This window comes from Peromyscus leucopus, chromosome 13 (assembly GCF_004664715.2).
Source record: "Peromyscus leucopus breed LL Stock chromosome 13, UCI_PerLeu_2.1, whole genome shotgun sequence".
Taxonomy (NCBI): Eukaryota; Metazoa; Chordata; class Mammalia; order Rodentia; family Cricetidae; genus Peromyscus; species Peromyscus leucopus.
This window is the reverse complement of record NC_051074.1, coordinates 34,569,943-34,586,858: the sequence shown is the minus strand read 5'-3', so window position 1 is coordinate 34,586,858 and position 16,916 is coordinate 34,569,943. Positions and strand designations below refer to the sequence as shown.

Genomic DNA, 16,916 nt, shown 5'->3' with positions numbered 1-16,916 from the left:
TCCTTGCTGAGGCTGCTCCTCCAATAGTTTTTCCCAGACAAAAGCTTTATAATTCTCACTGGGAATTATAATTCCTCCCACCACCACCACCACCCAGAAACTGTAAGGATAGATGTAACACCCTCTCAACCCCTCAAGTTCGATTGAAAAATTATTTTGTCAACGAGCACACAATAGAAATATTAATTTATACACAGAGAAACCCTGTCTTGGAAAAACAAACAAGCAAACAAAAAAGGAATATTAATTTATAGGTGATGGAAACTACTCAGTGCCGGAGGGGACCACAGTCCATGGTTTCTGAAAAAGCTGTTGAAATAAAGTGTCTTTCTGCACAGTTGAGACACTTTCTTATGCTTATGTTGGGATTTGTTTTGAAATATTATAGGTTAGGAAGATTTTTCCACTCCGTCTCTTCTCATTCCAGCCCCTCCCACACACGCTGGACCCCCTAGAAATTGGCATTTCTAAACCAAAGATAATCCAATTTTACATGCAAAGACAACTGTTTTTGTAAAGGAAATGCCCGCATTCTTCCGAAGCTCCTAGGAATATTCTTGGTGATTGGATTATAAACACTCACTTCCCCAAATGTCTTATGATCAGGAGTGGTTGCAAATTTATCATGGAAACAAAATTGCTTCTCTTTGGCAAATTTTAGGTCTGCTTAAGAGAGCAGATAACTTGGAATCAAAATTGATTGAAGGGAATAGGGATGGGGTAATCCTTACAAGCCTTATCTTACACAGACAATCAAGAGACCTGGTGAATTATGGATAAAACATCCGCTGCACTTGATTCATCCACGGAACTGCAAACTAAGGTCGAGTCCAGTTGTTTCTAATACTCATCTAAGGGATGAGACAGTGGCTGCTGGAATAATAGGAACCTTTTAAGCCACACGCTAAGATCCCCAATAAAACAGGACTTCAAAGGAAGAGAGATGTATATTTAACAAAGATGCATGCCCACCATTTGAATCTACTCGTTTGTGTGAAAGCAGAAACGTAAAGATACTACCCATCTGTTTATTAGCAATAAGCAGATATTAACAATTAGGAATTAAGTTGTGTGAGAGAGTACCAGTTGGGTCGCATCAGAGTCATCAGATGGCGGAAGCTACAGAAATCCATAAAATTTGCAGGTTAGTGAACAGGATTGAGAGTTCATAAAACAGGGAGTATCGGGTAATGCGCAATGTAACAGAACTGATTCTTGGTGTTGTGGGGGAACCTTCTGCCACTTGCTATAGAAAGCACAGTACAAACATGCTCATAAACATATCCAAAATGTCACAATGCAGAAACTCTTAGAAACAGAGGCCAGTTGTCTTCACTGTGGTTCCCTTGTTGACTATGCAGTGTGAGGTCCCCTGTAGGGTCTCATTCGCCCTCAGGACTCCAAGTGCTTTTTGCAAAAATATTTCTTATGTATCTGTTTTGTTTTGAGACAGGGTTTCTTGTGTAGCCCAGGTTACAAATAGAGCTGAGGGTGACTTGAATTCAGGATCGGTCTGCCTCCCCTTCCCCAGGCAGGGCTGGCATGTCGGGAGTGCACCATGCACCGTCATGCTCAGTTTTAGGCACCGTTGGGGATCAGACCTATGCCTTCTTTGCACCAACTGTGCTAATCCTTGCCCCTTAGTTTTTCCACCCTTAAAAAAAATCCTTATAAAGCAGAGGAAAGCCCCCCCCCCACCTATGGCCCTCAAATCTCAGAAGTTACTGGCAGATTGAGTCGAGGAGCCAAGCTGTCCAACATTTATTTCAGAGTTTTCCTTCTGCCAACTCAACACGGTATTTATCAGCCACTTACTCTGTGTGGAGAACTCACCAAGGCTTTGTGGGAAGACCAGAAAAAAGAGATTTCTGTCCTTGACTTTACATTCTGGTTACAAACAATGGCACTCCCCCCCCTCACCCAACGGGGCAAACAAACAAGACTTCTGTAGGCAATTTTAAACTTCGGCAAGGGTAGACAGTGGTCCGGTATCTGGGGACAGATAGCAGGCATGACAGCACTCTCTGCGAAAGGGACATTAAATTCTTGAATGAAAGCAGTGACGTGGGTGCAGGAAGCTTCAGCCTTTTAGCTGTTAGCCCTCCTATGAACACAGTGGTCACTGATGAACTTTCCTTCTCATTTTACAGAGGAAGAGTCTGAAGTTGAAAGAGGTCAAATGATTCCCCGACATCTTTCCAAATAAGGAGAAAGCCATCTTCAGAAGGTATCTCCTGGCTGCAGGTGTGAATGTGCTTTCTGGAGATGGATCCTGCTTGTCAAATCAGGTAGTGTTGGGGGTGGGGGTGGGGCGAAGGCATCTGACCTCTTGCTCTCAGGATAAATGCTTTCACTTGAAATTTAGGGGAATCTGCAGCCTTGCACTCAGGCATAAGTGGAGTGATGGGATCCCCAAGTTCCTGAGAGGCTGTGCAAGGCAGACCACAGAGAGATTAGCTGGACCTTCTCATCCAGGATTGAGTCACTGTCCTCTAAAATGCTGAGGGGAAGCTGGGCGATGGTGGAAACACTCCTTTGATCCCAGCACTGGGGAGGCAGAGGCAGGTGAATCTTTCTGAGTTTGAGGCCAGCCTGGTCTACACAACAAGTCCTAGGAGAGCCAAGGTAACAAAGAGAAACGCTGTCTGGAAAAACAAAAACAACAGCAACAAATGCTGAGGGGAAAATTGTCATGGGAAGACTGGAACGTGCCTCCCATTATCCCAGAAGCCCTCTAGACAGTTCAGACATTATTCCACCAATGACTTTCCAAACCCCTGCTTTTTCTAAGATGCTTACATGCCAGACCTTTCCACATATGGAATCCAAGTTCTGTTACTAGTGTGCATATTTAAGACATAACCAAGCCAAGTATGGTGGTGCACACCTTTAATTCCAGCACTCAAGAGGCTGTATTTCTGTGAATTAGAGGCCAGACTAGTGTACAAAGCAAATCCCAGGGCTGTTATACAGTCTGTCTTGAAAAACGAGAGAGAGAGAGAGAGAGAGAGAGAGAGAGAGAGAGAGATTTTCATATACACAACATATATGCATGTGGAGATGCAATTTGCTATAGTAATTAGAAACAATCTCTGCACCGGAGGTAAAGAAAGGGGGGATAAAGGATGTGTATAAATATAAAAATAGCAAAAGGTGTATAGTTAAATCAAATGGGAGAGGGCTCACACATCTGAATGTCGGAGGAGCAGTCAAATATTTCTGCCACCTCCTTTTGCTGACACTCCATTTCTGGTGACAAAGTTAGAAACTAGCAGCCAAGGCAAGGTCAGCTCAAGGTGAAAAATACGTCTAAGTACGGAGGAGCCTCTAACGGTACCTATTTGATTTTTCCAACGATTTTTAACTCAACTTTCACAGGAAATCTACATGTGTAATCCGTGCAAGAAGCAAAAATGTGGCTCTCATTGTGATGGGGGCAACTCAAAGACGCATTCCTTCTGTGTGAGGAACAGTTCATCCTACATCATTGGTTCATTTCTGTGGAGCATAAATAAACTGTAAGCAAGAAACACGCTGGCCCCCAAGAAACTCGAGGCAGACTTCGGGGCTGCCAGCTGAAGGGAACGAAATAGCAAACACATGTTTGTGTGCGCATGGCCACATCCGCAAAGCCAAGGTCTGTTCCTGGTGTGTGCGTATGTCATACATATACATCCGCACATACACAGATATACGTGTATAGATGTGTTTTGGTCACAGTGATTACAAACAGGATGGAGGCAAGGGAGGAGGGGAAGGGTGAATAAAACATATAAATAAATATAAAAGCAACACAAGCTGTTTGGGGTATAAACAAATCGCAACTCATCTCTGGAATGTGACTCTTATTTGGGACTTGACACAGCTCACAGAAACCAAGAGCGGTGTGATGTCAGAATCGAGTCTTTGTGGATGTTATAGCTACAGGGACTACACTCTTCTCTCTCCAGAATATTACAACAGTTCTCAGCGAGTCTTCAGGGAGTCTTATTAAAGCTCAGAAACAGAGGCTGGGCCAGAGGCTCAGTGGTTAGAGCACTGGAGGACCAGGGTTAAAAAATTCCCAATACCCCCATGGTGACACCAATGGCTTCTCACAACTCCAGTTCCAAGGGTTCCAAAGCCTTCTTCTTCTGGCTTACATGGGCACCAGGATCATGCATGCTACACAGACATACATGCACCCACACACATTTTTTAAAAAATAGGAAAATTTCTTTAAAAAAATAAAAAGCTCAAAAATACACACAAAATGCTCATCTTAAGCAGCCACACTCTAGAATGTGAGTTACTTCTCATTCAAAATGTGCAGTTGGGACTTGGATGAAAATGTGTATCCAAGGAAAAGAAAGGCTGTGCAATAACTTGGAGCAATTCCACCATGAAATAAAATTGTACCAAAACCAGTGTGGCTTATTTTCTATAAACACTTCCTATTTTTATTTAAGACAACTAAGACATCTAACACACCATTTTGTGGTTCCTAAGTTGTAGCCACACTACTTATGGATGGCCAATAAATTATTTCACTCATATGATACATATAAATGCTTCACTCAAGTTCAGTTACTAGGAGGATGTCAAGGCATCATGCAGACGACATAATACATGAGGAAAAAAACAACACCCCCCCATGACATTTCTGATTTTCTTCAAAGCATGAAAACTATCTTTTTCCAACTTTCAAAAGATGGAATAAGACACTTGTTTCCATACAAAATACATTTAGAGCCACGTTTTTCTTTTTAAAAGGCAACTACATCATGTGAAGTATACACTCACAAATCATTCCCTTTAGTCTCAAAAATCAGGTCGATATGTATCCCCCCCCCATTGGGTGTGGGCATTTCAATGATTTCCATGATAGCAGAAAGCCAAACTCAAAATATGATAAATGTACATTTTTCTGGATAATCATCAGAGGCAGAGACACTTTTCAATTTCATCTTTGGGCATTATTCTATGTTTTCACAGAGTTGAAAGTTGTTTCACAGTATAAAATCTTGACTGAATTACTAACACACCTTGGTTTTCTGCTTCTTGTTCTGAAATGTGTTTGGATCAGAGGTAAGACAGAAATGAAACGCTCAAAACAGCTTCTAGAGATCTGAATGTGCAAAACTTCCAGATTTATATATTCAAAAATAAATTATTTTTAAGTGAAATGTGAGAGTGTGGGGGTTTGGGGGGTAAGTCACGGGGAAAAAGGGAAGCCTATAGTTTATACTCTGTGTAAATAGCTTTCAGTGTCTTCCAGGTGGGGGCAACAGTCAGTCAGTTTTGAGAGAAAGAAGGTCAAGCTTTTTAAGCTCCCTGAGTCGAGTCCGGTTACAGAAGATGAAAATGACTTCCTGGCAGTAACACTGTGAATAAAACAACCGCAAGCCTCCAGGAGATGGGACTTCTGGGCTCGGCTCCAGCCACCAGGCGGAAAGCAGCGGATCACCAACCAGTACGTGCCAACTAGAGGGAGAACAGAGGCGGCCTGGGATGCGCAGGCGCGCTGAGCACCTGCCCAGCACCGCTCAGATGCCAGCAAGGGCTAAGTCCATCCAGAGGCGCATCCCTCGGCGTGAGGATCCAGACTGTTCATTAGTTTCTGCCCTCCCGGGATCTTTGAGAAGCAGGAAGATCATTTACTTTTTACATCTCATTCATTCTTCTTTTAGGCAATTCAAGTCCATTCACAACTGCTGTGGACGAGCACGCGCGCGCCCGGCACCCCTAAATGAATGCCAAAGTCCCAGGCACCAGGAATCCGCCTTCTGCACATCCTCAGACTTTGGGAAGGGACAGCCACACACTCTGCTGAGGGTGAGGTGGCGCATAAAGCAGAGATCTGGGTAAAAGGGACCCCCAACCCTGTCACCCCCACACACCAGCATCGCTGTCTCGCCCAAGGCAAAGAAAGTAGGGAACGGAAAGACAGAGAGCCGAGAAACGGAGGCTCCGCCTTGACTAGGTGGTCCATGGTCACAGACGAAGGTAGGCAGAAACCCCAGCACACCTAGCCCAAGGCCGGGTCCTCTGGGGCCTCTCAGGGCAGGCGATGCACCGGGAACCGGGTGTGCCGCCCCTCTACGTATCGCTCCTCCTGCCGCCGCCACCGCCACCACCACCGGGAGCTGCGGCCGCCCGCGCCCTGGAGCCACTGCCTCCGCTTCCTGCCGAGGCCGCGGCCGCCCCCTCGGGCCGATACTTGAGCCAGCAGATGATCCAGGTGACCACCACCGAGAAGAGCGCTAGGATGCTAGCCACTGACAGACAGATGGGTCCTACGGGCGAGGGAGAGGGCGATCCGGTAGCTGGGGCGGGGCCGGGGGACGAACCGCTGCCGGGGGGTCCCCCACCCCCGCCGCCGCCGCCGCCACCGTAGTGGTTGACGAAGATGAGGCCGGTGAACAGCAGCACCACCATGGAGAGGAACGAGAAGACCACGCACACGCAGCCGGCGGTGAGCGCCGCGCGCTTGCAGTTCTGACAGCTCTCGTAGGCTCCCGGGGCGCGGAGACCTGGGCGGCCCCGAGGCCGGGGGCGGCGTCCTCAGCGGGTGGTGGCGCCGGCTGCGGGGGCTGCGGGGCGGGGGCTGGCGGCGGGGCGGCGGTGGGCGCGGGGCGGCGGGAGGCCAGCGGCGGGAGCCGGTCCTGGGGCAGGGGATCGTGCGCCGCTCGCAGAGCCAGCGGGAAGGCCTCGGCGAGCTTGGTGTTGTTGGGCAGGCCGTGCACGCGGCTGTCCGGCAGCGGCGTGCGGTGGCGGCACACCGGGCACGCGATGGCGCCGGGCGGGCCGTGCCAGGGTGGCGGGCGCGGCGCGCGCTCAGGGGCCGCGCTGGAGGCGGCGGCGGCGGCGCGGAGCTGCAGCTGGCTCAGGCACTCCTGGCAGAAGGTGTGCAGGCAGGCCAGCAGCTTGGGGGCGCGCCGGTCCGCGTCGAAGTAGTTGTAGCAGATTTTGCACTCGTAGTCCTCGAGCGGAGGGAGGCTGGGGGCGGTCGCCGCGGTGGCGTCCCGGACGGCCGCGTCCCCGTCGTCGCGAGCTCCCGTCGCGGTACCCCCAACTCCCTCCCGGCTCCCGGGGCTGCTGCTCCGGCTCCGGGTGCTGCTGCCGCTGTCGTTCGCCGGCGCTGCCATGGCATGATCCGCCCCTCATCGGGGGCTAGGTGAGGCGCCTTCCTCCCCCTGCGCTGCAGCCCCGGCTCCCGGCGGGGAGGAGGCGCTTCTGCCTCCCCCCTCTGGCTGCTGTCGCCTGGTGGGGGAGGCAACCGCTGGCTGCTGCGCCCCCGCCCGGCCCTCCGGTCCACCCACCCCACCCCACCCCACCCCACCCCACCCCAGTGCGGATGCTCTGATCCTTCCCGGTCCCGGAGCGCCTGACTGAGGTACCCCTAAACCTCTCAACCTAGGTCTCCTGACATCTTTCTGTATCGGTTTATGTTGGACTTAAAAGTAGGGTTCAAATGGGCTGGGAGGTGTTGCGGAAAGCATTTGGGGGTGCCGTTGCTTAAGGCTGTTCCCTTTTGCCTGTACTCATAGCCGCTATAGATGGCGTGGTCCTGGGACCCGCTTTTTCCTTTTTCCTCTTCCTCGACATTACTCCTCCCACCCCTCCTTTTTTTTTTTTTTTCTTTAAATCTGGTTTAGCCTTTCCTGTCTGGGGCTAGGTCCCGGGAGAAGTCGCCTCTCCCCCTCTACCAGCAAGAGCTCACCGTGATGTCATGCAGGACCCGCGCAGGAAGGGGAAGCGGCGACCTCTCAGCCGGGTAGAGGCGGTTCCTTCCCCCGGCTGAAAATCGTGATCTCACATCTCAGTCCAAGGGCGAAAGCCAATAATCCCCAAGCCATTTACGCTTTGCGCTTTTATTAGCAGGGCCCAGGCGGCCGCGCAGTGCTCATCTCGGAGTGGAAGCGGAGAAGGGCATTTTCTCTTCACCATTTGGAGGAAATTTGGGAATCAGATAATACCCTTTTCCTCCTCCGAAACATTGGTTCCCGAGTTTAAGGAGAGAAGACAGATTGGGAGCAGAGTCCAGCTGTTCTCCTGGCGATGACCACTGTAGATGCAGCTGTTTTTAGTACCAGGCGATTACAGAGACAGAGAGGAAAGAAAAGAAGTTGGCAAGGAAGTTCACTGACTGAGAAGTCTAGTGGAAACCCAGAGGCTAGCCTCACCCACCCCCTTCCTCCTCTACATGCCCACTTCCGTCATCCAAACGCAGAGAACACAAAACTCTCCGCTTCGTGTGGGGTAGACGCTGAGTTTATGAAAACTCCAAGGTTTGTGGACTAGAACTCCAAAGAAAGCAGTCAGCAGGAGTACAGGAGTGTTTGGGTACAGCCTGTGTGGTGATATTTAGATATTCTTAACCTCTCTGCCCTGTCTCTCCAGGTGCCCCCTACCCCTCCCCGAGAAGAGGAACATGGACACCCATCTCCCCACTCAGCAAAGAAGGGGGAGAAAAATGGCTTTGTAAGATTTTTTTTTTCTTTATTTCAGGCGGTAGGAACACTGCACTTTCTGTCTTGATTCTCTGAAGATGACAAGGTGTCACGGGGAAGAGCGGCAAAACACAATGACTGGGAAGCAAACTCAAGGGAGAGGAGAGAAAGAAAGCAGCCAAGAACCACCAAGAGTTACCTAGGAGGGCTGGGGCTGCAGAGTCTGGGAGAGTACGGACACACTCTCATCCTGGTCACTACGCAAAGCGGGCACCTTAGCATAAGCCTGTAATCCAAGCGCTTGGGAGGTGGAGGCGGGAGGTTAGAAAGTCAGAGCATCCTCAACTACACGTGGAGTTTGAAACCAGCCTGGGCTCCATGAGACCCTGTCCCCAAACACAATAAAACAAAACAAGAAGAGTTTTGGGGTAATTGTAAGTGACTATATGACATTTCTGGAGCATTTGAAAATAGGTCCATTTTTACTCTGTGTGAAGAGCAAAAGCCCTATGTCTTAAGTTCAAGGCCTTAACTTAAACTTGTTTAAGACACCTTTCTAGTTTCAAGTGTCATCATTATTCTGTGGGGAAATCTATATCTTTTTCAGTCTCTCGTTCTATGGTGAGGACGGTAATGAGAGGGTCGGTTGATGAAAAGGCTCTCCTCCGGCCTGGAAAGGTTGCAGGCTGATTCAAAGCTAGCCGAGCTGAGCTTTCAAAGTCTTTCTGCTTCTCAGATGTGCACTTCCAGCATGTGCGTCTCACGCACAGTTTCACACTGGGTTCTTTATGATTAGATTGCACGTATACTCTGGTGCAGTGCCGATTAGAACTTGAAACAGTGTCTCAGGAAGAACAGTGCACAGAAGCAAGAGACCCGATGGGGATCTGTATGGCTAGTCTCACACACCCAGCTCCACGCTGGAAGTGCCCCAAAGGTGATGTGAGAGCTCTGAAGACCCGTGTGTTACTGTGTGTTTGGGCAAAGCACATAAGTGTTGGCAGTTACAGGTGGTTGTGCATTCTCACCTTGCACCAGGGCTTTTCACACCAGCACTACTGATGTTTTGGGCTGGTTAAAATTTTATTGCAGGTGCTGTCCTGTGCACGGCCAATGTTAAGTGCTGTCCTTGGCCTCTATCCATTTGAAGCCAATAGCAAAGCATGCCAGTTATGACAACCAAAACTGTCCTCTGAGGACAAAATCATCCCTGGCTGTGGACTTCGGGACTTATACAAGGACCAAAGATTTGCTTTAAGTGAGATCTGAACCAGATCAACCAGCTCCTCTCTAGTATAAACAAAAAGTATTCCTAAGGTATTTATCACATTGTGACTGTGTTTCTCCTGTAGATCATGGTGGTTTAGGTCCCAAAGTATGGTACAATCTTTGAAAGACAGTGGTATAACTTTTGCCAATACTTTCTATGAACAATTACAGGACTTTGGCTAACAATGACAGAACTCATTGTCTTTGGATAGTTTTTTGTGTTTTGTTTTGTTTTGGGCAGACAGCATCCCACACTATAACTCAGGCTGGCCTGGAGCTCGCTAGTGGCAAACACAGCAATCCTTCTGTTTCAACCTCCCAAGTATTGGAATCCCAGGTATGAACCACCATACCCAGTTTGGATAGTGTTTTGAGGGGAACACAACATTTTAATTATTTTATATCTTGGGGAAAGATGTTAACTCCTGGGACTCATAAAGCTGTTTTGTAAGGACTTCTTTGGAACAACAAGGACAATTGGTGCCACTTAGATAGTGTAGGTAGATCACAGGCACCTGACCTAGTGGACCATAAGGCCTGGTGCCGGCCATGTTGCCTACAAGAGTAGACATGGAAGCTGGGTCATGTTGGGGAACTGGACTTTCCATGGGAAGAAAAACGTGTTGAATTGGATCTTAAGTTTGGCAACAAGTAGCTCAGTATGCATTCTAGAATTTGAATTGGCTTTATCAGAACCCTGCCCGAATCTTGAACATAACAGATAGCATTTGCTGGATTATCTAGTTTTTGAGGACCCAAGGAAATGGGAAACAGGCATGTTCTCAGATAATACCTTTTCTATGGTCTCTCCCTTGGCCACCTAAAAAATATTCTAGTTTCAACAGCCTCTGTCTCTACAAAAGATTTAGGGGCTATTCATTCACAGAACATGTGCCTTGGCAGTTCTAGGTTCAGATTACAGGTCTGTTCGTCACCCTTTGTGCATTTACAGGCTACCTTTCCTGTGCCCTGGTTTCCCAAACTAAAATTAGGATGAAAGTACTTACTGCATAACTATTTATTGCACATTGTAAGGACTGGTTGTGTTGTATATGTAACATAAAATAATAGGCCCCAGCCACTGGTAGCACTCATTTATGTTGGGGTTCCTGTATATCTGATCTAGGGATCCTCACAGATGCCTATGAGAAAGGTCTCAGTGTCTGTGGGACCCAGCCCAAGGTGGAGCAGCCAAAGGCAATGGGGTGGTTGCCCCCAGTTCTTCTGACCATCAAAAATGGAACACAGGTAGCATCCCAGCCACAGGACCAGATTTTCCTATGAAGTCAGCCACGCACCACAGATCTGCCAGCTGTAATAAACAGAGCCCTTCATAAAACCTCAGGGCCAAGTGAAATCTCACCGTTCGTATTGGAGGGATAGATGTCTAGGCAGATAAAGCTACCCAGAAGCAAGTATTCAATCATTGCATCAAACAGTTGACATTTTAAAATAGAAAGTGGGTCGATTAAATTCAACATTTGCCAAGGTCCTGTTTCAGAAGACATTGAAAATGGTGAAGATGCCTGGCCTCTAGCAACCAGGAATTCAGTAGAAAAGTCCAAGAAAACAGGACAACCAACTGTGTTGTGACAATCCTCAAGGAGGCACTGAGACAGAAAAGGGGCATTGGGGACACGCTAGGTAAATTTGTGCCAATAAAGTGCCAATCTTAGTGAGCAATAATGTATCAATACTGGGTCCTTGGTTATCGATAAATGTAGAATATTAATGAAAGTTATGAATAACAGGAAACGAAACGTGGTGCTTTGGGAACACTGGGAATCTTTGCAAGTTTCTGTAAATCTAACATTATTCTAAAATAGACATTTAACTTTCATGGTATATATTTCTGGAGTTGTGCTTGTTGGCTTTGCAATACTATAACAAAATCCCTGAGATAACCAAATTATAAAGGAAAAAGGTTTGCCTTGGTTTCAGTATGAAGAGTTTGGGTCAGTTGGCTGTGATGCTTTTTTGAGCCTGTGTTGAGTGGTGTATGGTGACTCTCTAACACTTCACCTCATGGTAGCCAGGAAGCAAACAGAAGAAATGGGCGGGGGAGGGGAGGGACTGGAGCCCCAGCGTTCATCCTCACAGACCTGCTCCATGACCTAACTAGAGTACCAGGCCCCACTTCCTAAAGGTTACACACCTTCTAAAGGAGCTCTAACACCTGGGCCTTTTCGGTGACATTTATCCAGACACAGGAGGGGTACAACATGGAGTTTGATAAAGTTTACTTTTTTAATGTGGACAATTTTGGGGGCTTTGCAAGGACAAGCCATTGAATTCCTTAAGAATGTCAGATGGGGCCTGGAGAGCTAGCTCATTGGTTGTTCTTGCAGAGGAACCAGGTTTGGTTCCCAGCATCCACAACAGGAAGCTGGCAACTGTCTGTAAGTCCAGTTCCAGAGGATCTGCTGCCCCCTTCCGATTTCCATAGGTACCAGGCATGCATGTGGTCCACAGACAGACATGCAGGCAAGTCACTCACACACATGAAAGAGAGAGAGAGTGTCATATGGAGACACGACTCCTTTTTATGTGTATTTGGACCATCACTTCAAAGAACACCCAGCAGGCAAACTTGAAAACTTTCCAACAGATTTCATTTAGAATTTATTACATTTGGGCATCACATGGTTTGTTATAAGAAGGAAAAGAAACAGTAGTGTCCAAATATGTATAGAAATCACGTAACTACCTTAAAGAATATTCAGAAAAGAACACTGTCTTCTCTTTGCAGTATTGAGGGTTAGACCTGGGACCTCACACATGCTTGGTAAGTTCCCTATCAATGAGCAACATTCAGTCTTCAGAAAGGAAAAAAATTAAATCTCCCACACTCAGCACAGCCACTGCTGTGCTGAAATTTATTTCCACACGTGTGTGTTTTTACCTGATTATGATAATAACACACATACTTTCCTTCAGTCTAATTAGGTTTATTCATAACAATACTATTTATGGTCTCTATGGTCTGCCAGACAGTGTGCTAAGGTTGGGGACACACGAATACAGTGAGTCAAAAATGACTCCAAGTTTGTCCTGTTAGAATTTCTAACACATATGACGGACAGATAATAAACAAATGGGTGGGCGTGTACTGCAGCTGGGGGTGGGCAGTGCTATGGAGAAAAGCACAGTAGATTATCCTCAGCCTTAGCCAGAGAGGCTTCTCTCTGCAGCGGGGGCAGTTAATGCTGAGTCTCACAATTAGTCAAAGTCCTGAGAATTAGAGACTGGTAAGAGCTCGGCCCCAGATGATGGGACATCTACATCAACAGCCCTGCCCCGCCAGCTCAGGAAACATCGAAGAAGAAGGGGCGGGAAGACTGTAAGAGGCAGAAGATGAGGGAGCAGAGCTAGGAAGTGAGCTCACTGCAGCTATGGTTGCCTGCACAGGATAAGGTCTACAGGGTCAGTCAGCATTCCAGTGGGCATCACTAATTGGACCCAATGGACAGTGGAGAGGGATCAAGCATGAAGGCGGGGAAAGGGAGGTGAGGGATGTATCTGGGGGGTGGGAGGAGTGGACATGATCAAGATACATTCTCTGTGTGTGTGTGTGTGTGTGTGTGTGTGTGTGTGAAATTGTCAACAACTAAATAAAAGATATTATGTTTTTAAAGGTACATCAAGATATGACAGAACCGTCTGTCTTAAGGAATCGATCCGCTCATCTCAGCTAGTCAGGAAATCCTATCTAATAAAGTGAGCGAATCCTTAAGGAAGTGAGGGACAGATCCATGTGACAGAGAAAAGAGGGTCCTGAGCACAGAGGACAGTACATGACAAAGTCCTGAGGTGAAGAGCTCTCTCTGTGTTTTAGACAGACACTGGGGCTAAAGGCAGGAACGGAGTAAACTAGTAGAAAGGGCAAGAGAGCCACACACGGTGTTGCGACCGGAACAATCATGTAGGGATTTATGGGTCCTTTGAATGATTTTTCAGTCTAAATTAGAATGCGAGAGAACCATTGAAAAGTTTTGAGAAGTACAGAATCTGATTGAGGTTTTAAAAGGACCACTGCTCCGGGTGTGGTGGCTCACATCTGTGAACCCAGCTCCCAAGAAACGAAGACAGGAGGATTGCCTTGAGTTCGAAAACAGCCTTGACTACAAAGTGAGATGCTTTCTCAACAAACTCAAAAACTCCTGGTCCCAATGTTGCCTGCTGTGATCTCAGCGTGCTGGTTATTTTTGTTGTCAACTTGACACAAACCTAGAGTCACCTGGGAAAAGGGAACTTCGTATAAATAACTGTTTCCATCAGATTGACCTGTGGCCATGTTGAGTCTTGATGGATGTGAGAGGGCCCCGCCCACTGTGGGTGGCACCCTCCCTAGGCAGACGGGTCTGGACCATTTAAGAAAGCTAGCTGAGTGAGCCAGTAAGCAACATTCCTCCGTGGTTTCTGCTTCAGTTTCTGCTCGATTTGAGTCCCTGCCCTGACGTCTCTCAAGGATGGACTGTGACCCGGAAGTAGAAGCCGAGTAAACCCTTTGATCCCCCAAATTGCTTCTTGTCAGGGTGGTTTACCCCAGCAAGAGAAAAGCAAACTGAAACACCCAACTACTTGGGAGGCTGAAGCAGGAAGATGAGAAGTTCAAGGCCAGCCTGAAACCGAGTAAGACTGTTTCAAAATAAAATGTTGTAAAAGAAGAGTGAGGACATCTCTCAGCAGCTGCCTAGCATGTGTGTGTGTTCAAGACCCAGTACTCTCTTACACCAAAAACAGAGAGGGACCATTGTCTGTCCCCTTGATTGTGGATGAATACATGAGGCTGGGGCGTGGGACTGAGGGAGCAGAGGACCAATGAGGCCACTGAGATTCTGCAAGCCATCTGAGGCAAAGCTGACAAGACTCACTTGTGTGTTGAGGGTGACTCCCAAGGATGCTCTGGAGACCAGAATCTCTGCTGTGCCTTGAGTGCACACCTGCCCCATCACTTGGTCCCCAGTTCATGGTGCCGTTTTAGAAGGCTGTGTTGTGTGTGTGTGGGGGGGGCTAGCTGGAGGAAATGGGTCTCTAGATGGGAGATTAGGAGTTAGATCCCCAGTTGTTTCATCTCCCCCAGGCTTTAGGGAGATGTGCGGGGATTAAAAATGTGTACCACCACACCTGGCTTTCTCAGACAATTTGAGTTTTTTATTTGCTTAAAAATTTAAAATTAGTCCCAGCACTTGAGAGGCAAAGGCTGGTGGATCTATGTGAGTTCGAGGCCAGCCTGGTTTACACAGAGAGTTCCAGGACAGCCAGGACTACACAGAGAAACACTGACTCAAAAAAAAAAAAACAAACAAACAACAAAAAAATTAAAATGGTTTATTTATTGTTTTAAAAGCCTTTAATTTGTTAACTTTTAAGTTTGTGAAAAATACTTCTTTATGTAAAGCGACTATTTTTCCTTTTCTTCATGTCCATCTATGTGTTCAGACCATTTCTTTTTCTATTGATTATTTTTCATTTTGTCTCACTAAGTTCTTGGTAAAGACAGAACAGATCAATTTTATCACTTATTCAATAAGTACATCCTATTTGTCATTTCGACACTGACTCATTACCTTGCATTCCTCTGCTTGGATGAGGGCCTCTTACATTTGTCTCACTTACAACTTCCTCTGCATTTTGCCCCCCAAAATTTTACACAACCCTGGGTATATCATTTTTTTTATTATTATCATTTATTAAGTCAAAAGCAAATTTGTACATTGATGATATTAACATATTGTTTAATTTTAGATAAAGAATTAAAGTTAGATAAATAGTAGATACTGCAAGACATAGAGCATCTTCTACTTTTTTCCAGAATTGATTGATCTTTGATTGCATCACACTCAATGCTGAGAAGGCCATTCTCGCAAATAGATAACACAAAATCACAGATGTGTGTTTAGGACCATTTCAAAATTGTTGGAAATTCTGCTTTCATCCAAAGCCAAAACTCACTTTTTTATTTTATTATTTTATTTTATTTGGGGCTGGAGAGATGGCTCAGCAGTTTAGAGCACTTGCTACTTCTGCTGAAGACCCAGGTCCAGTGCCCAGCACTGACATGGTAGCTCACAATCATCTGTAAGTCCAGTCCCAGGAGTCCTGATGCCATCTTCTGGTTTCTGAGAACTCTAGACACACACACACACACACACACACACACACACACACACGCGCGCTATATATCAGGAAAATATTTACACATTAAAATTTTTAAATAAAAATAATATAAAAACTTCATTATATTTTATGTGCATGGGTGTTTTCCCCCACATATCTGTCTGTGTACCATATGTGTATATCTTGTGCCTAGTGCTTGTGGAGGCCCAAAAGACAACATGATCTCCTGGAACTGGAATTACAGTTGCTGTCATGTGGTGCTGGGAATTGAACCTGGGTAGTTTGCAGGAGCAGCCAATGTCCTTAACCACTGAGCCATCTCTCCAGCCTTCATTCAGTGGATTTTTTTTTTTTTTTTTTTGGTAGGAAGGGATTTCAAGACAGGGTTTTTCTGTGTATCCCTGGCTGTCCTGGAACTCATTCTGTAGACCAAGTTAGCCTCAAGCTCAGAGATCAGCCTTCCTCTGCCTCTCCAGTTCTGGGATTAAAGGCGTGTACCACCACACCCATCAAACCCATGAAACCCCAGCAGCAGCTCAAACAGCAAGTTTTCAAATAAAAATTTCAATAGAATATAATCTAAAAATATACTAATTTAATACTTACATTGATGGTAGGTGATGGTAGAAAAATATTAAGTCTTTGTTTTCCGTAATTAAATCATTATGTTTCTCTTGGGCAAAAAACTCTTAACATTCAGTTGTCATGCTCAGCTGAGGTGTTTTGGGCAGTGTTCATTTGGTGCTGCATTGTGTGACAGCATGTGCAGTTTAAAGTGCTCATGCTGAATGTTCTGAACTGATAATGCTGATGAAACATGAGTGCTTCCAATAACACCTCAACTTCATTACACACTTGATTTGAATTTTTTTGTTTTGTTTTGCTGCCTGTCCTGAAGCATTTTAGTATTGCCAGCTCTTTTTTTTTGCAATCCCCACACTCAATTTTATGACCCCATATAGGGATGTGACACACCCCCCTCCCGGTTTATGAAGCTTTCAGTAATGTTCTGTAAAGAAACATGATGCTATGGTGCTCCCTAGAGATGATGAGATGTTGTGTTTTCACATTTTCAGTTATTGATCAGGGTAATTA

General features: G+C 46.5%; 1 protein-coding gene across 1 annotated transcript; it reads right to left on the bottom strand.

The window, feature by feature from the left end:
• Positions 1–5,984: 5,984 nt before the first annotated feature.
• On the bottom strand, positions 5,985–7,265 carry LOC119088901 (RING finger protein 225-like). Its single transcript, XM_037210242.1, is given in 2 exon segments — positions 5,985–6,527; positions 6,530–7,265. Coding segments are annotated over 2 exon segments (1,047 nt in total). The 5' UTR covers positions 7,128–7,265; the 3' UTR covers positions 5,985–6,078.
• Positions 7,266–16,916: the final 9,651 nt, after the last annotated feature.